This window comes from Convolutriloba macropyga, chromosome 13, assembly GCF_964194025.1.
Source record: "Convolutriloba macropyga chromosome 13, txConMacr16.3, whole genome shotgun sequence".
NCBI classification, from domain to species: domain Eukaryota; kingdom Metazoa; phylum Xenacoelomorpha; order Acoela; family Convolutidae; genus Convolutriloba; species Convolutriloba macropyga.
The window spans coordinates 11,911,680-11,935,144 of NC_134480.1; the positions used below are offsets into that span (position 1 = coordinate 11,911,680).

Sequence of the window (23,465 nt, forward strand, 5' to 3'; positions counted from 1 at the left end):
ACAAAATTCAGGGAGTACAAGATTGGTTTTTAATATTAAGCATCATTGACTATATAACTTAACCCCCCCCCCCCCCCCCAATCATTGAAAATATAGCATATACCACAATGGAGGGCTGTAATTTCGTGGGAGGTTACAATGTGAAAAATCGAAGAATACGCCATAATTAATTTCTATCACTCTACCTTTTGTGTAAACAAGACCTTGAGACAAAGTCATTAACTCAATTTAATTTTTAAATACAGTTATGGAATCAACTCAAAAAGACTGATTTCTATAAAAACTGATTCAAAAAATGGGCACTTGATCTTGTTTTGAATTGATCTGAACTGGACGTTCTTGAGCTGCAAATGCGTTAAACAAGAGTTTGAGTTTAGTCTAGAAAACATCGTGATTCTGAAATTGACTTTATCGTTTCATATAAGAAAGAAGCAAATATCTAATCAAGAAATCCAGGTATTTAGTGAAAACTCAAATTGCTGGATCTCGTAACAAAGGATCTCGTCGACTGCAAGTTAACCTTCCAATTCAATTTTTTTTAAAAAAACTTGATACATCTTGATAAGAACTAAAACATGATACATCTTGCCAAAATATCCACACAGCACTTCCCATGAAAAACTGTCAAGAAATTTTTATGGTCTATCTTGATATGATCTAACTAAGATGTTATCAAGGTTTATCATGAAATGTTGATATTGCAAGATGTTTCAAGCTTTGCAAGAAATATCAAGATCAAGCATGTCTTAGCATGATGTATCAAGTTTCGATTCACTGGGTATTCACAATAAGCTTTTGCGGAATCACGCAGTTGATTGTGTGTTTTGTTTATAATTCATCGTGTGGTTTAAACAAAAACAAAACCTTTTGTTGGATCTTTTATATGCCCATGATCTGATCCGGGATCTTTTTGGTTGTGGCCGATCCGATCAAAGATTACTTCAAGCGCACTTTGAGCTCAGTTCAAAACAAAGTTGTTAATTGTCCAATTTTTGATACCCATTCAAAGATCTTTCCCATAAGGAATCTTATCAAAATGTTGTAGGTTGCATTTCACTGAGTACCAGTTTTTATCTTTTCTCGGGAAAGTTTTGAGATATTGTTCTTAAGTTGTCTGTTTTCAAGCTGTGTTTTCAAAAATTGGGTTGTTCTGCCCTTACTGAGACGATGAGATATAGAAAATAGTTTTTTTTTTATATGAGTGACTGTGAAATATAATCGTGTACTTGAACAAACTGCCTTTTATTTCTTTTGATTTTTGACAGGAGATGATCCAAAAGAACTGTAATTCAAGAATTTGGAAAAAGATAACAGAAAGGATTTGAGATTTTTTTTTTAAAAAAAGTATGGAATGAATGATTTATTGATACTCTTAAATAAGAAAATTGCCATTCAGTTATATTCTGCACAGTCAAATAATATGCGAGTTTAAATTTGCATTTTTGTTCTTATTATTCTAGGTAATCTTGATGCATATCAAGATTACGTAGAGTAATAAGTCTAAAAATGCAAACAAAAACACTGCTTTTATTTGACTATGCAGAATGCAGCTGAATGACAGTTTCCTTAATAAAGTATATTTAACTGATTAAAAGAATAAACATTCTCGCTGCTTTCTATACTTAGCGTTCATCTTAAATAAAAAGAAAACGTTTTATGAGAAAATTGAAGATGGTGTTTATCAATACGGTAATAACCATGGCATAAAAAGAATTTTTGACACGTAAAATTAGATTTAACGGCATACAAAACAAATATCTGCAAAGCCAAAATGCTAACTATTAAGCGTAAACACAAATAGATTTTGAGTATTGGAACCTAAATCAATGAACAGTTATGGACTAAAGTCAATGTGCAAACTGTTCTGTAAAATGAGGGGAAATCACCTAGATCTGTAATCAACCGAGTTTTCACTTTTCCCGGAGTGTAGTCCCATTTTGAAAATGTTCTGAGCCAGTATATCACAAGAACAAATCCCAATACTCATTACTGAACCATACTATTTCAAATTTTTTTTTACGAATGAACATTCTGTTCATACTAAAGTCATACTATTTTCGAAAATCTTGCATGTCATCCTAAAAACTATGCTACGTGCCTTTCCAAACGAACTTTGCACTGGACAGACAAATTACCACAAATTACATAGAATACACCATCCATTGGTGCATATACTTCGGGTGTGCTCATTCGTGCTCAAGATTGGCCCAAGAGCAGTTACATTTTAATTTTGATTTATGTATAGCTTTATCTGTTTTTTACCAAATCGAAAAAAGAGAACAATTTAAAACTATGATGGAAAAGAAAAAATGAGCCATAGTAACAAGAGGGAGAACAACAGAGGGAGAGTAAATTTTGTATCCAGTGAAGCTTGGAATTGCAGAAGCAGCCACACTTCTTGTGTTTGCTATATATTTAATTAAGTTATTCGAAAACGGAAAAAAAATAAAAATTGTATCAACTTCATGATTTCTTTCGGATTTCTGATTTCAGTTCTACTAGCTGCCAAAAAATTAAAAAATTGACAACGCCATCTTCACTTGCAAAGTCTACATTGATAGTAACTAATTGAGGCTCCAGTCTTAATTTATTACCTCACATAATCTCAACAAATGTTTTTATAAAAAAAAGTCAGCAACTTTTTCAGAGAATTTATTTCACTGGAACAGAAGACAATTCATAAGTTGAACTATTTGAATAATAATCTGATTTGAGCACAATAAAGAAATATAAAAAAATTTGAAATTCCCCTCTGTTTTGAATGATTTGAAATTGTTGAGGGCAAAATAAAAAAAGCTATTCTCAAAACAAATTGCGAACTGGAAAGCAAAGTAAAAAGGATTAAATTAGGAGACTCCTAAAGTTCGCTTGACTTACTCTCTAACTTTAAGTGGTTCTCTGATTTTGGTTTTTCGTTGAATATTGTGAGGACGTTTTTTGTGAAACACATTTTGCTTCGTCTTTTTAAATTTTTTGTGGGATTTCTCTATAACTACTATAATTTTCTTTAAAAAATGCAGGAATTTGTCTGAATTATGAACTGATATAAATTTAGTTTAATAATGAAAAAGATTTTGTTGAATCAAATCAAATAAAAATTGACAACTTTTGTACACAGATAAAATTTTTGTTTATGAAGACAGATCACGGTTTCGGATTTTGATCAAAAGTGAAAGATTTTTTTTGTTTTTTGATCAGTGTTTTTTGCTATTCTCAAAACAAATTGCGAACTGGAACGCAAAGTAAAAAGGATTAAATTAGGAGACTTCTAAAGTTCTCTTGACTTACTCTCTAACTTTAAGTGGTTCTCTGATTTTGGTTTTTCGTTGAATATTGTGAGGACGTTATTTGTGAAACACATTTTGCTTCATCTTTTTAAATTTTTTGTGAGATTTCTCTATAACTACTATAATTTTCTTTAAAAAATGCAGGAATTTGTCTGAATTATGAACTGATATAAATTTAGTTAAATAATGAAAAAGATTTTGTTGAATCAAATCAAATTAAATTTGACAACTTTTGTACACAGATAAAATTTTTGTTTATGAAGACAGATCACGGTTTCGGTTTTTGATCAAAAGTGAAAGAATTTTTTTTGTTTTTTGATCAGTGTTTGATCAGAAAACTACAATCAAAATAAATAAGTTTCTCTACTAGCAAAAAAATTTGCTTCGTAACCTTGCATCACCTTTAGTATTCTGTATTGACACCAACTTATTTTGTTTTTGTCAGTTTTTTGTCTATTGTGAAATCAAAAAGCGGTTATTTCTTACTGTTTTCTACAACTTGATGTCACAAAGAAATTGTAGACTGCATTTTAAATCTTTCTAACCGATGCTGTAGAAAAACCGATAAAATGTTTTTAAGATTGATAGCAGTCTCGTGCAATTATGATCATGAAATGTTTTGACTGTTAACTATCAAATAATCGCAAAATTTGAGAGAAAATCTTATTTTTCGCATTAACAATATCAAAATAAAAAAAGCAATCGCTTGAAAAAGAACAGTCTAAAACAAGACGGATGGTGCCACAGAGATTTTTAAATTTTTTTGATAAGGTTTTTGTATTCTGAAAACAACAAAAAAATGCCGGCGTTTTTGATATCCGCATGCTTCATATCAAAATTTTCGGGCAGAGCAAGGTTGTGAACTTCACGCATGAAAAAATCCTTCCAACTGTTACAACGAATTCAGAAGAAGAAAATGATTACCGAATTGAAATGGAATGTAAAAGAGAAAAATGAATCCAATCAAGGTTTACATAATTGTGTGTTTACGCAAAAATGTTGCGACCTATCTAACTATAAATGAAAATTAAATGCATCTAACTTTCTTACTAAAGAATCGTTTCTAAAAATGTTTTTGAATATAAATAAGTTCAGAAGAGAAGAATGATTTATCACAATAATTTATTGTTTTTTTGTAGGAATTGTCCGAAATATCTTCAGTATACTTTTTTATAAAATCAAATTAAAAGAAAACAGAACCAATTTTAAAATTAGAAATTAACCATCACAACGAAATACTTAATTTTTAAATAACTAAAAATTCAAAATTTTTAAATAACTAAGTGTTTTTCACATTTTTAATTGTATTTTGTATTTTTTTCTCTTTTTAAAACTAAATAATCAAAAACAAATTAAATTGAAAAAAGCTGGTATCTTTGTCATAATTCAAATTTTGCTGCAATAATTTAACTTCCATCTTTAATATAAATATAAATGCTGTAGTTGTTAAAATTTACGAAGAAGTATATTTGATTAGCTACATCTATCAAACATGTGCTTTGAAAAATATTCAAAGTTCTTAAAGCTGGCAACGGAAAAAAACCCTGAAACGTGTCTCCTGATCAAAATAAATAAATAAATTATCTTCATTCGATCCGCTCGTATAATAAATACTAATCTATTTTAATGATCTAACGTAAAAGTAAATTTTGAAAATGAGTTGGTAAAAGATATTGAGGGAAAAACGGAAAAAGCAAACCCGTTTTTAATCAACCTTTATTGGGCATATATTAGACATATAAATTTCACGAAAAAGAAAATATAAAATTTTTATGGTTGCAAGAAAACTTAGACCAAATCGTCAGACTTATTAATTTTGTGAAGGCCGAGCTTAAAAGTTAAACCAATCTCTCAAAGCTAAGTCAAGCCGTGAAGTAAGAATAGCATGACAACCGAAAATTTTTGCTACATTCTATTGAAACCCAATTGATTTGTTCACTTTTGTCTTCATTTACTCTTAGTAAGCATTGTTAGTACGTGATTATCATACATGAAAATAGAATGAAACTCAAAGGCAAACTGCATTTATAGAAGTAAAACAGTGTTACAATGTAAAAAGGATTCGAACAAATTGCATCAGATTCTGTACGATTGGTTTGCGAATCTACCTGTTGTTGATACACAATAATCGATAAAATTTCTTCGTGGCTAATAAACTTACTGTGACATTAAATCAACACCGAAAAAGTGACGTTTTGGAGAACAATTAACATTCTCTTAACATCATTGTCTACAACCAATCGGAGGTACTTTGTCACATGTAATACCACGTGACTATCAGCATAAAAAGAGCTCGAGTAACTACCTAAATTAATTGAAAACCGCAAAATTTGTTCATTTTAAATTGAGATACAGTGCTTATTGAAGCACGATTGATTGAGTGTTAAATTAACTGCTAGAGTGTTTTGTTTCCTTAAATCACCTTAGTTAATCTACAATTTAACTTTGACTAGTTGAAAATAGAATTATCTCTGATTTTCTCGAGACTTTCTTTCTGAGGAACACAATTTCTAAGGAAGAGAAGGTTTGTGCAAAGCCTAAAGTCAATTTCTCTTTATCGCTTTAACGAAGTCTAGCATGGTTTCACTAGTTGCGTTTTTGAGCAATTGTTAATAAAAAACCTCATGCAAAATTTGATTTTTTTTCTGAGCGAAACAAATTTTTTGAACAGCAAAGCTGAAAGATTAGTTATTGGGACTAATCGAATGTCAAATAACGCAACTGTATTCTACAGTAAAGTTGATGATATAGTTCAAAGATGGTTACCTGCAAAAACGTATTAACTGGACAAACTTGAAACCGCTAAAAGAGTCGGTGTAAAATTTTCCCTTTTTTCCCCCACACAAAATTGAAAATCTTTTTTAAAAGAATTTTGAACAAAATTTTGAAATTTTGAAGTACCAGTTTTTCAGATTCTTTTTATAATTAATTTTTTTTTTCCAAAAAAATATGGGCTTGTGTTTTTAAGTCAAGTTTATTTTAAAAACATTTCTGACTTGAAAATTTCCGGTAACTTAATTAAACTACTACGCAACTTTGAAAATCATTTAAAATGATTTACTTATCGAGTTTTAGCTGTCTAAATGCGTGAAAATGCTACTAATGTTAAATACTTCGAAAATGTTAGCCCTGTGGGATTCCTCAAGAAATCAAAAGATGATGAAATTTCTTGGAATATTTAAGATTTTCTACGATACCACTATGTCCTCGCAAAAGAAAACAATTGACCAAAATTAAATTAGAGAAGTTGAAAAAACCGAAATTGAGGCTTCCTGACTTTTTCAAGCAGATAACAAGCATTAGGATTATAAGTTGGCATAAATTTTTCTGTCTCAATCAAAAAATTGATATATGTTATGCTTTTAAAAGTTTGATTCTTTTGATTTTTTTGGGTTACCTAAAATTTTTAAGCTCTTTTATTAGACTCAGTCAGTTCCGTGGACTCAATTTATGCAATCCACTTAAGGTTATATAAATTAAATATAAATTTCTGTAGTTCAAGGTTTACTTCTAATGAGTTTACTGAGCTTCAAAACTTAAAGAAGTGAGTTTTTGAGATTCATGAAGATGAAACACGAAAATTTTTTTGTCAACGAACGATTCATTTTTCCAAGGATTTTCCCATGGTACATTTGGTTCATATCTCCGCAAACAATATTCATCGACCAAAATTGGCTCAAGAAATAAGTGGGGGCTGGTATGAAATTTCTGACCCAGAAATGGTGTTGGAGCGAGAAATAAACTAAAGAGTATTTTATTAGTCCGGCGCTCAATTTTAACACAAGTATGAGTCATTTAAAATTATAATCAACTATTAAATTGATCAAATTTGATTTGCGATTCTTTTGTAGATTGGCTGCTTCCGTTAAATGTAGTCTCTTTAATATCTAAGTTCCCGTCAAAAACTAAAAAATTTTGAGAAATATTTCTATGGTCTTATTTTACGAAATAGCTTTTTATCTTTTAAGTTCACTCTGCTCCTTGTGAAATCGAACAACCTGCTTTGTTTTGATTACATCTATTTGTATTCGAAAAAACAGATGGTATGTTATTTTATGTGTGAACAAAAACAAACAAAAGCGTTTGTTCCAGACAATTTTTCCGGTTATTGGACTTGTTTTGTTTTGCATTATAAAGAAGTTCCACTAAATGAAAAGTTTCGTACAAAAACGATTGTTCACGAGAGGAATCTTTAAAAAATGACCACTTAAAGGGCTTTTTATAAAGGTTACAAAAGCCCTTTTTCTAACTAGAAAGTCTTTTTTATGAAATTTTGAAAAGGAACACTTTTTTCTTGTTCACAATTTCAACATGACAGCGTCATTTGATAACAAACATCAGATGTTGTTCGAAAAATTATAACTATTTCAATGACGCAAAACTAAATGATACAATGTAAAAATTGTGACCAAATCTTTCCTCCAGTCGGAAAGTTGGTAATGAAATCAGTTGAGCTGTTTAACAAGTTAGAATGAAGTTGACTTTTAATTTCACAAATTTGGCATTTTTGGCCGCTATCATTCTTTGCACCAAGTAAGCAACAATTCTCATTGACTTTTTTTATAGAGTTAAGGCAACTTGACCCCGCAAGAATTTCGAACGGGATCATAATTTAAAAAGATAGATTAAATATAACCAGCTTTGAATATAAACAGCTCTACTCTATTTTTATTTTTGTAAAATTTAACTTTTCACAGTTGAGGGTTACAATAATTTGATATATTTTTAGTGCCGCACAGCAGCAAAGTTGCACGGAAGGTAAAATAAATCTAAAATTACCAGAAAACTTAACTTCCAAAATTAATTGAGCGCTTGTTATTGTAATTTTTATTTGTTTTAGAATGTCCGTCAGGCTTTGAAAGAGTTTCTGGTAAGAATACTTTTTATTCACTCTAAATTTCCAGCATTTGCAATACGGTTATCTCATTGGTCTGTCAATTAATTTCAGTCTGTTTTAAGGGTCATCATTTTGTGATAATTTCATTCAAAGTTGCTTCACATTTTTTCATAGAAAACGAAATTAAAGTTAAAGTTGAAAAGTATGATCGAATGTGTGATGTGTAGGTCTGGATCACTGTTACAAGCTGATGTTGAGACTGGGTCCTGTGAGTCACAATAAGGCCATGGCCGCCTGTGGGTACGAAGGGGGAGCCACAGTCGTCACTTTTGACAACCCGGGCGATGAGGTTACTGTTCACCCAGTAAAATGAATATTTGATACACGTTGCCATGAGAAATGCAAGATCTCTGTTTTCGTGAAAGAACTTGAAAAGCCTGAACAAGATCTTGCGCAACTATGTAGTTCATATATTAATTTTGACATGTCTTCATAAAAACTTGATAAAAATACCTAATATCTTGAAACACGTGCAATGATCACGCAATAGTTTGTAGATATCTTGACAAGAATTTTTATCAAAAACTTAGCAGCATTTTCAACTATATGAAAATCCTGATGAATTTTTGATAAAAATTCTTGTCAAGATGTGTACAAAATTTTGCGTGATGTTTGCACGTGATTCAAGATATTAAGCTTTTTTACCAAATTTTTATCAACGTTTTATCGTTGCACACTAATTGTCAACGCTTAAGCTGTATATAATCCGCCATAGACCCTAATTGATACAAAACTTAACCCAAGTTGAGATCCCAGAAGATAGAGACCTATGATCAAACGTATTCTCATGACCGCTGTGCGGTTTTTTGGGACCTTCCCTAGACCATGTACAAGTTCTGCTTGTGGCCTGGGAACTCTGCCCCTGAGAATTTACATAAGGACATATTTTTTTCAGCAAATCCTTCGCAACTTTCTCTGGGATAACTACAACGAGGCCCTCAAAGCTGATCTGGCCTACTTGACGGATGGCGGGTTCTGGACTGGGTATGTCAGGAAGTACGGACCATCGTCCAATCCATTCATGAATGTGTACTCTGGATCTGAGGTTCCATCATCCTACTTCACACCAGGGCAGCCGGACAATTTGTGTTAGTTTCAAATTGGATTTTTCCGTTTTGCCATCAGTGTAGTTTGCTAGCTCAAGATGTGCACGTAGCTATGTCAAGCAGGACCATGAGAAATCGGATTTATTCCACCCCACCACCCCAATTTTAGTCGGCGTATATTTTTTACATTGTTATGTGCTATATGACAAATTATAAAATGTAAGCGTGGGTATAAAAACACAGGGGCAGGGGACACTTGTAACATCTTAAAACAACTTTCGCCAAATTTATTCTAATCTTTTGTTCAATTTCACTAAAATTATTTTCTCAACTTCCAGATAACTTTTTGCGGTTATCTTTCTATGATTTTAAAATAATAATAAAGGGATCTTGCAGTTTTGATTAGGTCCTGGCCTTTTCTTACAATATTTTATCAATGTTACCGAGTTTTGTTTCACCGGTAACTTTTTTCAAAAGGATTATTAAATTTGAAAAGAGAAAAGGTACAAAATAAATTTTATATGAACATAAAAGATAAACACTTGAAGCCTATAGCTGGATCGTTGCCGAAAAAAGCTATTTGAACTCAACTAGTGCAATTTATAGCAACTATGTGGAAAACATTTTTGTTAACTTAATAACTAAAATTTCTTTTCAGGGTTAATTTAAAATTTCATAAATTGAGCTAAAAAGAAACACAAAATAAGAAAGGAAATTCAAAAAAAGTGTAAAGAAAAAGTAGGAGAGAAAATGCTTAGAAGACACGCACACACAAGTTTCAATAGAGGAAAGAGTTACAGGAGTTGAAAATTTCCAGAGTTTTTCTTAGAACGCAGTAAACCTAACCTTAGTCTGTTTTTTTAGAACAGTTTTCAAATGATGCTCTGTTTGATGTATAATTTGACAGCATGTGATAACAACCAAGTGCTTTGTTTAATTTACATGTTTGAGTATAAAAAACAATTATAATCTTTTGTAAAAACTGTAACAACAAAAACATAGTCGGCAGATTGACAGAAATTAGCTGCAATAGTTTCGTAGATCTGCAGTCTCAAAAACACAGTAAAAAGACAGACCACAAAAATTTGTCTTTTCATTGAAGGATGATATTTTATATTTTGATTAAAAATCTGTATAAGTGTTTGCTGCCTCTTTTAGTTGCTCTCTAAAAAACTTTCATTTAGAGTGACACGCACCCATTTGACCTTATCGCTTCGAATTAAAGTAAATAAAAGTCAATTTCAAAGTGAGAAAGTCATTATTGTGAGTGAGGTAAGTCAAGTGTGACCAAAAATTTAATCACGCAAATGAACAAAAAAACTTGCTCCACTAAGAACGAAAAATGAAGTCACGCCCGCATTTCAGTTGATATTGTATAAACCAATGAACAAAAAGCAGATTTGATGTGGTTGTGACGTCATGTGGTTGTAACAAAAATCGCAACGACGAAATAAAAAAACATAGCAGGACAAGCCCTGAAATACAATTCAAAGAACTGAAAGAAAAACTTAGAAGTACTCTGCCTGCAGATCAATTGATCAATGCCAGCCAAAACACAAACAAAATCGTCTCAAAGAAATTGAGGAACTAAAACAATCAAACAAACTAAACAAAAATATACTCATTACTAAACTCTCGAAGCTTTTACCCCTTAGGAAAACTTCATCTCTTTAAATTTACCAATTTCAAAATTATGTTCAAGATCAGTTTTTGTCTTTGAAATCGGTCCAGTATTATATCTGCATGATCTGCAAAAATTCATTGGCCATTGAAGATCGACTAACTCAAAAATGACCGAAAAAAATAAAAAATGAAATCAATTGCAAAATTTAATAAAGGTTTCCGGAAAGTTGAGAATGAACAACTTCAGAATCATTTCTGTGTCTCTGCAGGCTATTCATTAACCCAATTCCAAGCATTAACAAAAATTAATTGGCTCAAAGATCGATAGGCAATGACCTTCAGAAAAAAATCTTTTATTTCAAATGGAAATTTGTGTTTATTAATATGTCGAAAACCGTTCCATTGACCCTAGCAGCTATCTAACAACTTATTATCACACCTTGGATGAGGTTAGCTGGCTACTGAGGCAAGAATAACTCAATAAAAGACAAATGTTTTTGAAAAACTTGAATAAAATTGCAAATTTTATCAAAAAATTTCTAAAATTCGAAAAGCTAAATTGTTGATAACAAATCCATCTCAGCCAACAACCATGCAGTAACGTTTTATCAGACCGTGGATTAAACTTTTTGGCAGTTGAGAGTGGACAATTATCAAAAATTGACAAAAATTTTAGGAAACCTTGAAAAAATTGCAAAATTTAAATAAAAAATGCCAAATTTCGAGACATTTAAATGTTGACAAAAAATCCATCACTACTACAAACCATGCAGTGCTCTATTGTCCAAGCGCAAAGGATATTTCCTGGCCCCTGAAGCCGGAAAAACTCAAAAAATGACAAAAATTTTCAAAAAACTTGAAAAAAATTGCAAACATTAGTATCTTTTTGCATGTTTGTACTAGTAGTACCAAAACAAATAGCTCATAAAATGGTCATAACAAGTTATTTTGTCTCGCAAAGGGCCTTCATAATTTTTCAAAAACTCCAACGTAAGATGAAAACAAAAAATTTAAAATAAATCACAAAAAACACGAAATATTGCAACATTTTGAGCCCAAAAACTCCTAAAAATGACCTGTTAACCTTTAATTAAGGCGATCCCAGCGGCTGCACCACTCTAAGCACTTGAAGGACTGCTGACGCTCACTTTGGGCCTCTAATGAAACCTAATGCCCGCTGGGCTTTACCTGTTTGTCCCGTTTTGAAAGATCAAAGTCATTGAAAATTGTGTGAACACAACTTAAAAAAAAAAAAACAGCGCCCCAATACAATTCAAATTCTTTGAATTGTAAAAAACATAGCAGGATAAGTCCTGACGTACAAATCGAAGAATTTTCATTAACTAAACAAAAAACCTAGACCTAGAACGGACTATGAGTGAATTGAGGAAACCATTTCTAAAACAAATCAGTTAAAAACGAAAATCAATGTCAAAATGCCGCTAGGAAAAAAAACAACTAGCGAAAAATGTAAATTTGATTCTGACAAAAAACTAGGCCTAGAATGAACTATGAATCGATTGAGAAAACATTTTTAAAAAATCAGATAAAAAATAAAAAAAAACAGTATAAACCATAGTGAATTCGCCGAATGTGAACAAAAAACCACCAGAGAGAAAACAAATTTTTGTTCAAACACCGTTTTCTCACTCTACTTTGAATTTAGAGCGAAAAACTTTCAAGCCGCAAAACCACTCGCGTTTTCGCTCCAATTCCTGTCTCGGCGTGACCAAAATAACTACTCCAATTTGACTTCAAAAATCAAGAAAATACGTGAACAGATCTTCAAAAAAAGACAGCGCCCCAATAGAATTCAAATTCTTTGAATTGTAAAAACCAAGAGAAGGCCAATAATAGCCCCAGCTATCGCTCTGCGGCTATTAATAAAAGGAATTTCTATAACAAGACTGGCTCAGTTTGCAAAATTCTTGCTCAGATTCTACTTTGGATATTTAGACCAATGTAAGGTTTTGTCAAGACAAATTGTCACTTTTTTTAATCATATTCGTTTTATCTATACTCAATGTGTTTTTATTGAGATGTTTTTTTTAAAAAAAATTGCAAATGTGATTTTTTTATCTCTGAGTCGGACGGAGGGGAGAAATCAGAATACAAATTGCTGAAAAGAAATCCTTCTGACCTTTTGCCTAGTTTGAGTACACTAATCGAAAGGAACAAGTATGACATTACGTTATTATGACATTTATTCTGATCTTGATGCAACATGCTCTTGATTGATTATGACGCACACACTAAAGCTACCCCCGACGTACACCGAAGCTAACCCCTTGGCATCAAATCCGGGACCTATTCTGCCCCCCCCCCCCCTCCAGCTTAGTGGGATTATCGTTTACGCTCCCAGGCGCACGTGCTATTTCTTACATAGTGAGTGACGTGCTATATAACAACATATAACTTGCAAGTGGTGGTGGGGGGGGGGGGTAAAAAACACCCGGGGACGTAAAAAACACTTGTAAAAAGCATTGTTTGAATAACTAATTTAGGAACTGCTTTGCACTTGCATATTTTTAGTTTTTTGATTATTTTTAAATGCTTATTAATTTTTACTCGGTAATTTGGTTTTGGATTTTTGACTTGAGGATACCACTCGTTCGGATGACTTTGGTTTCAAAACGGCAATATCTTGGAAGGTATTTTTCATTGAACGTATGACATTGACCCGATTTTTGGATCTATTCTGTTTTGACATCCCCCCCCCCCCCAGTGTTTTTTATGCCCCCAGTTACAAATTCAATTTTGTTATATAGCACGTTACTATGTAAAAAATAGCAAGTGCGTCTGGGGGGCGTAAACAAATAACACTGAATTCAATCAATTATTGCTGTGCAAAAACAAATGAGTAGATTGCGCAAAACAAAATGGCAGTGCAAAGTGTGAATAAAAATAGCAATGTCATTACTGAAAAAATTTTATTTATTCAAATTGGAACCCAAGAAAAGTTAGTTTTTAAACCTTATGTTTCCAAGATAAACAATCTGATATCTCCATGCAAGGGTCTCCTTTAAAATCTTCAAAAATATGATTAAAGATTTGTATTTTGAATTTTTTTTATTTTCGTTTTTAAGCTCACCACAAAGGTGGTGGGCCAAAATTGAATAGATCCCGATTTTTTTTGCAACCTATAATTATTTTGCAAAATGAATGTAATATGAGGCAGATATTTGCATATTTTGGGCAAAAGAACAAACAAAAAAAGAAATATATTATAAGAAAAATATTCAGAGGAAGTGTTCTTCGTCGAACTATTTTGTTAAGAATTTCACGAATTTTTGAGCGATAGTTGAAGAACGATTAAAAATGTTTGCCTTTTAAAATTTCCGTGGAAATGATCAAGCGAAAAGTCAACGGAACACACAAGCAGTAAATTGAGGTAAAAACGATCGAAAGCGCTGAGATATCGCAAAAATGATTGACTGTTTTGACAACCAATTTCAACAAAGAGGCTCGGTAATGTGCGGACGCACATAATGTTCCGACCCCGCTGATCCACATTCTTGACTTAATTGGCTACCAAAAGATGAAGTGATAGAAAACTTTCAAAAACATACATATCGTTCAAAAAAACAACCAATGAAATACGATAATATCACGCTAGATTGCCAATAAAAGTTGTTGATAATAGGACTACTACAAAGAACAATAATAAAAAAGCCACCAAAAATTATTCACGACCAAACTTGCATCAGATAAAAACCCAAGCAAAAAAATAACCTATACTTCATTAGAAGAGATATGGGATCTGTCCCCAACGCGACTGGTTAACAGGTTGACAAAAAAGAGCAAATAGGTACGAAAATCAAAAATACATTTACATTTCTAAAAACAATTAATTTCACAGTTATTAAAGTCATTAGGTATCAACTGAAATCACTAAACAGTTTTTTTATATCTACATAGGAAGCAGTTGAGACATTTCATTATTCAATGTTTGGTTTTGCAACATTTCAAATCCAATGGGATCAACAAGTATTGTTATAATTTAAAAAGAAACCAAAATAAATTTGAAATGAAAAAATATATGAAAATCTAAAATTTTAAAAAATCTCATAGTGACAGAGGTAATAAAGCCGATTAACAGGTGTTTGGAGCTAAAACCGTTATAAAAATGAATAATAGCTAAATGGAAACGAGTTGTGTCCTATTAAAAATTATTTAAGACGCAGCTCAAAAAAAATTATCTAAAAAAACAAATACTTTCAAAAGTCATAAAAAATTTAGCATTGCAACAAGAAGCAACGGATTGAGTTTCAACATCTCAGGAAGCCACTTGGACCTGTTAATAATTCGACTAAGTCACGACCCAACAAAAAGAACAAATACATAAAGAAGCCAAAACGCCAAAATTTTTACGACATGCCACTGTTCAAGGCAAATAAGTATAAAATGTTACCTGCAAGAACTGTAAAACTTCATTGTCTCCTCATCTTAAAATCAACGAGTCTCGCTTATTAAAGGACTTCTCAGACAGGAAAAAAAGAAAGCCAAAAACTGAACAGTATAGAAATTTCGAAAACTTTTTCTGAAACTAATTGGTCGAAGCAATCAGTCACAACGTAAAACCAAACTCAAAGAAATTGTTTATTTTAGATTTAAAATGAGTGCGATTGAGTTAAATGGTGATAAAAAGAAGAACAAAAAGAAGACAGATGAAAAAATTTTTTTTTTTAAAATTTAATTTGATAGTCATTGAAACAAACAGCTATAAACTGATATGTTTAACTAGGTTGTGTTATACGTCCTAGGAAAGCAACTCAGATTGATTGTTAGCGTGTATATAATGCGTACAACAACGAAAAGAAAGACAAGCATATGTAAAATAAGAAACCCACAAAATTTTGCGAGATAGCTGTATTCAACAAAAACAATTAACATATCCAGATACGCCTTTTTCCGATGTTGTGCACTTTCCCTACTAAACTTTCTTTTAATTGGACTGGTTAGAAATGTGGTTAATTGACAAGGAAACAAAATGAACTCATGAAATATGCAATTTTGATCAAAAATTAAAAAAAAACGCTTAGTACCAAGAAAAAGAAACCATTGGTTGAATAAAAAAAGTTACCACCATTAATTTAATACTCACAGGAAGTTGGTTTCCGCCTGTTTTTACTGAGACTGCGCCCGAAGTTGAGAGAAATACAGTAAAATAGTGGCAAAGTTCAAAAACTCATCAATTTTTTCTAAAAACAAATATATTCAAAGTCATAACAGAGATTAGATAACAACTGAAAAAAGCTCTATGTTCTTTTATACCTCGAACAATTCAACAACCTTCCTCTATCTTTGGAGATAAAATCAATAACACTACAGTTAACAATATTTTAGCAAAATTGACGAAAATTTGGTCAAAATTGACAAAAATTTGGTCAAAAGTTTGAATAAAAACACCTGAATTACATCTCATTTTCACAAAACTTTCAACCTCGATAACTCCATATAAAAAGCGAAAATTGAAAAAATCTTTTTAATTCCATATTCTACGCCGGACGGGCTTTCTAATGATACCACTCACATCTCTACGATTATTATATCGATCGGCCAAAATTGACTGAACAAAAAAAACCCATTTGAGTATATAGTTCCTGCCCCTCAAGAGGGGCCGGAACAAATAGGGTTATTAAACTGACATTAATGGAAATTAGAGCATACACAATCAATAATTTGTATTGTACTTCGTTTCACACAAAGCTCTCTTACCCAACTTTGGACCAAGTTTTGTAAAGTTTACTTGAAACGCTTTTTTAAACAGTGCTGGGCGAGTATGGCCAGGAAAACTGTCTGGCTAGGAAGAGGTTCTACAGAGAGAGTGTGAAGTGGAGTGATGTTGGGGCCACCATCAATGGACTGGATGACTACACGTGTGGATTCCCTCACTGGGTTGTATGCATGCGTAAGTATCGCAATTTATAAAACTCTGGCAAGAGTCTTACAAAGTCGACGGTTATCTGGTAAGAATCTTAACAACGGTTATCTGCTAAGAATCTTGCAAGATTAACGGTTATCTGCTAAGAGTCTTGCAAGATTAACGGTTATCTGCTAAGAATCTTGCAAGATTAACGGTTATCTGCTAAGAATCTTGCAAGATTAACGATTATCTGCTATGAATGTTGCAAGATTAACGGTTATCTGCTAAGAGTCTTGCAAGATTAACGGTTATCTGCTAAGAGTCTTGCAAGATTAACGGTTATCTGCTAAGAATCTTGCAAGATTAACGGTTATCTGCTAAGAATCTTGCAAGATTAACGGTTATCTGCTAAGAATCTTGCAAGATTAACGGTTATCTGCTAAGAATCTTGCAAGATTAACGGTTATCTGCTATGAATGTTGCAAGATTAACGGTTATCTGCTAAGAATCTTGCAAGATTAACGATTATCTGCTATGAATGTTGCAAGATTAACGGTTATCTGCTAAGAGTCTTGCAAGATTAACGGTTATCTGCTAAGAATCTTGCAAGATTAACGATTATCTGCTATGAATGTTGCAAGATTAACGGTTATCTGCTAAGAGTCTTGCATGATTAACGGTTATCTGCTAAGAGTCTTGCAAGATTAACGGTTATCTGCTAAGAATCTTGCAAGATTAACGGTTATCTGCTAAGAATCTTGCAAGATTAACGATTATCTGCTATGAATGTTGCAAGATTAACGATTATCTGCTAAGAGTCTTGCAAGATTAACGGTTATCTGCTAAGAGTCTTGCAAGATTAACGGTTATCTGCTAAGAATCTTGCAAGATTAACGATTATCTGCTAAGAGTCTTGCAAGATTAACGGTTATCTGCTAAGAGTCTTGCAAGATTAACGGTTATCTGCTAAGAATCTTGCAAGATTAACGGTTATCTGCTAAGAATCTTGCAAGATTAACGGTTATCTGCTAAGAATCTTGCAAGATTAACGATTATCTGCTATGAATGTTGCAAGATTAACGGTTATCTGCTAAGAGTCTTGCAAGATTAACGGTTATCTGCTAAGAGTCTTGCAAGATTAACGGTTATCTGCTAAGAATCTTGCAAGATTAACGGTTATCTGCTAAGAATCTTGCAAGATTAACGATTATCTGCTATGAATGTTGCAAGATTAACGCTTATGTGGGAAGAGTCTTGTAATAGCCCTTACAAGATGATGCATAATCATACACGAGTCTTGCAAGAGTCTTGAAGATCTTAGCAGATAACCGTCCCAATTTGACTAGGGTTACTCTTTCTGTACATCTATAAGTCAAGCGTATATTAAGACATGGGTTCTAAATTTGTGTCAGTGACATTTATTATAGAGGACCAGTGTTGCTTAAGGCGATATCATTATTTTCATTTTTTTTCTCAATTCAAACACCTGAATTTAACGAATAGCCAAAGATTAAACATTTACATGTCAACACATATCATTCAAATCACTTAATATACCACTTAATAATCACTTAATATACGGCGATTTTCTATCTTTACCAAACCTGCTGACAATTTCTCCGTTAAAATAGGAAATTTTCAGATAAGGGAGGAACATAAAAAATTTAAAAGTTATACTCAAAGTCAGTATGACAGACATAGCTCACAGTGAGATGGGTTGAAGGTCGTAATAACAGCTTGTCTTTTTCAGACCGTGACCTCTACGCCCTCAACCAACAGGGATACAACACGGCCCTCATGAATAACACTGTGACCCTGCCCCCGAATGGAATGTGCAAACTGGATTGGGTGAACCAGAACATGTACCAGTTGTATATGATGAGGGCAAAAAGACTGGCGAGCAATAATGGAAACCCGAAGCAGAAGGATATAGATCTGGGCAATAGCTACTTAGGTAGGCCCTAATCTAGACGCCGGCTTATTAAGATTCTGTCTAATTGGGGGGGGGGGGGCAAAATAATTACCAAATTCATTTTCGTAATACAGCTGAACCAAACTGTTCATGGTTTGATATTTGTTCTTTTCATAAGGCAATTAAGGTCGAGAGGGAGGAGGGGGCTCTTTTCATGGATCGAGTCGGAGTCTACTAATAAATAAATTCAAGTCGAGTGTTGGCTTTAATGTTTTTCCTCCACTTGAAACTGTTCGTGTTACGTAGAGAGACGAGGTCAAGAAATTTGGAATAATGTTCCATTTTAATGGACTGGGTAAAATTATGCCCGAACCTAACGCCAATACGCCGAACCTAACGCCGAACCTATCCAAGTCTTATTTCATTACTGATTCAGAACTATGATCATATCACTTTTTTGGCAGTCTAAATCCAAGTCTGGGCTGAGACTTGGCAAGTCTAATCCAAGTCTGATTTAAGACTTGGCAAGTCTAAATCCAAGTCTGATTTAAGACTTGACAACTCTAAATCCAAGTCTCGGCTAGCCGAAGAAAAACGTCAAAAATAGCCAAAAAAACGTCAAAAGTAGCAAAAAAAACGTCTAAAATAGACGAGGAAACGTCAAAAATAGCCAAAAAAAATGTCTAAAAAACGTCAAAATAGCTAAAAAAACGTCTAAAACAGCCGGGAAACGTCAAAAACAGCCGAAAAAACCTCAAAAATAGCCGGAAAAAATGTCTAAAATAGGCGAAAAAACGTGGGAACGCTAGTCTTCCTCTGGGTCTCTCAAATTTGTAAGTTTATGCAGTGCATCAACATTTGGTCGAACGAGAGGGCCTCGGCTTAGCATGGGCTCACTCACGGTGTTTTTTTGAGGACTTTTCCCCGAGTGATATTCGGCATTTGCCAAATCTGAAATATTAAGAAATGTCAATTTTTGGCTAAAATTCGGCTGAAAACTGCTGAAAAATGGCTGAAAACGGCCCAGAAAATGCTGAAAATGGCCCAATTTGACCTTCCCGGGTAACCTGGCATCAATTGGCATCAGTTGGAATGAGTTGGAATCAGTCTGCACCAGTTTTCAGCCCCCCCCCCCGAGAAAGTGCCCGAAAATAAATGCAAAAATCGTGGCACGTTGCGAAATTTTTTTGAATTCGAAATTTTCTCTCGAAATTTTTTGAAAAGTTGGTTTTGACTTGGTAATCAACTTCCAAGTGTTATCCAAGTCTTGGTTAAGACTTACCAGTTTTGTGTAAGACTAGTATTTAGACTTGCCTAGTACTGGGAAATGAAATAAAACTTGGAATTAGGCTTGCCCAGTACTGATATAGACGTGGAGTTCGGTCCCGGTGCTGAATTCAGAATACAATTTACACTGTAAATTTATATTGATCAGTCCTAACACTGACTTGTGCACAAGGAAGGAACAGACTATGAATAAATTAAATGTCACAAAAACGGTAGAATGAAAAAATCCCGTACTATTTTGCAACAGAAATCTTGCAAGATGTGAAAACATTCTTGCGAGCATCTGGTAAAAAAAACATCTTTTTTCATCATGCTGAAAAATAATCCAAACTTTGTATTAATTAGGAATATATTTCACTTCAATCTGTTTTTTCCATCCAACTTTGGCAATACTAATCAGCTAACATGTCTTTGAGGCATCGTCTTCTTTTTCAAATGACAAAGACATAAATTAGTTAATAATTGCTTCTTTCTTTTTCAGCCAAGCTTCAAACAATTCGATCACCAACATGTCCTTCTAAATAACAACTGAATGCTAAATTCTCCCTTGCTTCTCGTGGACCAAACGAATAGAGTCATAGAAACAACAGCTCAGGAATATTCTAGAATAATGAAAAAAAGATCTCTGCTCCTAGTGTGTAGTATGGATTTATTACCTGCATAGAAGCCAGCTCCACGCCCACCCCCCCATCTTAATATATATTACGCTAATTTGTCCAATTTGACGACAACGGATAAAGAAATTGTATAATTACAATTTGTATAATAGTTCTTTTGTCGCAATGTCGCACACTGTACGGCTTTTTTACTTGTATTAAGACATAATTTGTTGAATCAAAAAGCTAAAAAGGACCAAATGGTTCACTTTATTTGGTAGGGCGCAGGCTCGCTATGTGAACTGATATCTTAACGGTGACGGTTTTAATGTTGTTTATCATTCGAAACAATTTATGAATTCAATTTTGCAAATCAAATCTCATTCACAACAATTGTTAGTTTTAACAATTTCAACGCCTAGCTCTTCGAACAATTCTATCTACCGAACAACCATTACTCGAGGTGTGAACCAATCAATCATCTGACAATTAAAAACACACCAGGATGGGGCGGGGGGGGGGGGGGTAAAGTGCACCAATGACCAGCACCTTTTGGGGGGACGAGCATCATAATAAAGTCTGCCTACATGAAAAAGTTCTTAGTCAAATTCTTATATGTGATCATCAACGAGTTAAGTTCTGATCATTAACAAGTGTGCTTTTTTCGTTTTTTTACACAAATGGAATTTAATGCCATAATTTATTCAGCAGAAGTCAAGGAAAAAATTGGGTTCATTGAAAACTCTCCAAACCTATTTCGCTCAATCTTAGTCAATGTCGAGAAAATTTAATATATAAGTATTATCTTTAAAAATAAGGCTTTTTGTGAGATCTTTAAAAAATGTATGGAAAATTATCGAATAAGAGCGAGAAGGCAAGATAGAGGAAAAATAAGGAACAAAGTTTTATCCGTGTATTGTTTGAGAGTTGTCCTGACATCTGATGGAATTAGAACAAGGCAAATAACTTTGACAGTTTCTGATAAATATTGATTTTTATACAGTTTTTGATTATGTTCTAGTAAATGCGCTGAAATGTTCAGGTTTTTCGAAAAATAATTGTGTTGAAACATCTCTTACAATGATACGCTTGAAAGCGCTAACTTTGTGTCTATTGCCTGCTTTGTCATTCATGACTTGTTAGAAAGTGATCATCTATTTCTTTTACTTCAAAACAGAAACAAAAATCTTTTTAAACACAAACTTCAGTACCACCAATTTTCCTGTGTTTTCTTGTTGAATAATTGTAAGAAACATCACTGTGGAAATTTTTCATTCCGTGCTTTTTCTAAAATTACAGTTTGGTTAAAACTGCAAATTACAACTACAAATCAAACCAAAAGTTTGGTTTGAAAACTCTGGAAAAAACCCGCTTTTACTCGGACACGATGGCATCTGAGAGATCTGACACTAAAAAAGGGAGTGCTCTGTGTTTGAGAGTTCAAAATTTCTTCCATTTGCGATCATTAAAATTAGCCATGAATAAAACCAACAGCAAAGAAGAAACAAATTTCTTTGCTGTTATTGATTTCGTGATCTGCACCGACAAAATAATTTAAATAAATCTTTGAGCTCGGCGATTTCCTTAAATTGGCGCAATTGAACCATTTTTCCCCAAAACTCACTTCAGAAATCTGAATGTTTCAAATATTTCTCCAGTGGACAAAAAAGCAAATTAAAGTGCATTTGATTCGATTCCCCCTTGGCCCGAATAGACGGTTCATCAATTTTTAACAATTAATTGATTGGTGTGTTTTTAAATGACTTAACAAAAATTTTCATTCAACAATCCAATGTTTGGGGTATATCTTAGTGTTTTTTTTACCAAAATTTGTCGTTAGATAGAAGTGCCCCACTTTTGGTTCCACGTTTTTATTTTTCTAAATTCATCTTTTATAAATGCTGATTTTTGTACTGGCTGCTTTTGCCAGATATTGCATCTGCAAAGACAATAAAACACATGGTGCTCGTGGAACAAAATTGCATTCAAAAGTATTTTAAGAGTGTCCCTTGTGGTCAAGAAGGAATTCCAAAAAAATTCTATTTTTTCTTCGCTGTTAATTGATTTATCTACATCATGGAAACAGCGTTCATTTTTCTCATATGTTATGCTTTATAGGACATTTATTTATAAAATTTGGTTTTCATAAAAATTAGAAGTGTGTTTTCTTTAGAAGATGAACAAAGTATACAAGTTCTTTAACTCACGACCTAGTGAACGCATAATTTAGAGCTCTTATCTTTCTTAGCTTTCCATAACAAAATCGTAAGATTTTTTCATCGCTATTTTGACAACTAAGAAAGCTATAACAAGGAGACTTAGAGATTCGGTAGTAAACACTTAGAAACACATTATGTCAAAATATGAGTATAATAGAAGAAAAACAATTTGGTCTGCAACTTTCTAAGCTTCATTAGCAATTCTTATAAATGGAAAATATCTGATCAACTTCATATTTATTTTTTAAGGCATTTGACATAGTCTGTTTCACTATTCTAAGATTTTGCACGAAGTTTTATTAGGTACTGCAAAAAAAATCGAGCTTAATTTTTGAAAGCATTGCATAACAATACTTTTAAATTATCAGAAAATCCACAATTAAAGATTTTTATCAAATTTCGTGACCAAGAAAAGCCTCCAAAAACGTATTAACAAAATAAAAATTGTTTTTTTTTATTTTAAGCTATTTTGCAGTCGCGAAAGCTACGTGCCTGTAAAAATTCTTTTCAGCTTGACTACGAAATAAATTTGCTAATTTTTAATAATAACGCTTTTTAGTTTTTACAATATTTAAAACAATTATTTAAATATATATATATTTTAAAAATATTTTAAATATATATTATATATATTATATATATATATTATATATTATATATATAAAATTATTTTAATTATATATTATAAATATATTTTAGAATATATTTATATATATATATATATATACACAT

General features: G+C 32.6%; 1 protein-coding gene across 1 annotated transcript; it reads left to right on the plus strand.

Moving 5' to 3' along the window:
• The first annotated feature begins 7,730 nt into the window (after positions 1-7,730).
• On the plus strand, positions 7,731-20,602 carry LOC142351606 (uncharacterized). Its single transcript, XM_075403745.1, has 8 exons — positions 7,731-7,820; positions 8,017-8,045; positions 8,128-8,157; positions 8,352-8,473; positions 9,080-9,272; positions 16,624-16,764; positions 18,470-18,673; positions 20,400-20,602. Exons 1-8 carry the CDS (start codon positions 7,759-7,761, stop codon positions 20,441-20,443), a joined length of 825 nt encoding a protein of 274 aa, XP_075259860.1. The 5' UTR covers positions 7,731-7,758; the 3' UTR covers positions 20,444-20,602.
• The last annotated feature ends 2,863 nt before the right edge of the window (positions 20,603-23,465 follow it).

Coding starts and splice junctions, on each gene's coding strand:
- LOC142351606 (XM_075403745.1), top strand. CDS start 7,759: ATGAAGTTGACTTTTAATTTCACAAATTTGGCATTTTTGGCCGCTATC. Junction 8,474..9,079: donor TTGACAACCCGGGCGATGAG/GTTACTGTTCAC, acceptor TATTTTTTTCAG/CAAATCCTTCGCAACTTTCT. Junction 16,765..18,469: donor TCACTGGGTTGTATGCATGC/GTAAGTATCGCA, acceptor TGTCTTTTTCAG/ACCGTGACCTCTACGCCCTC.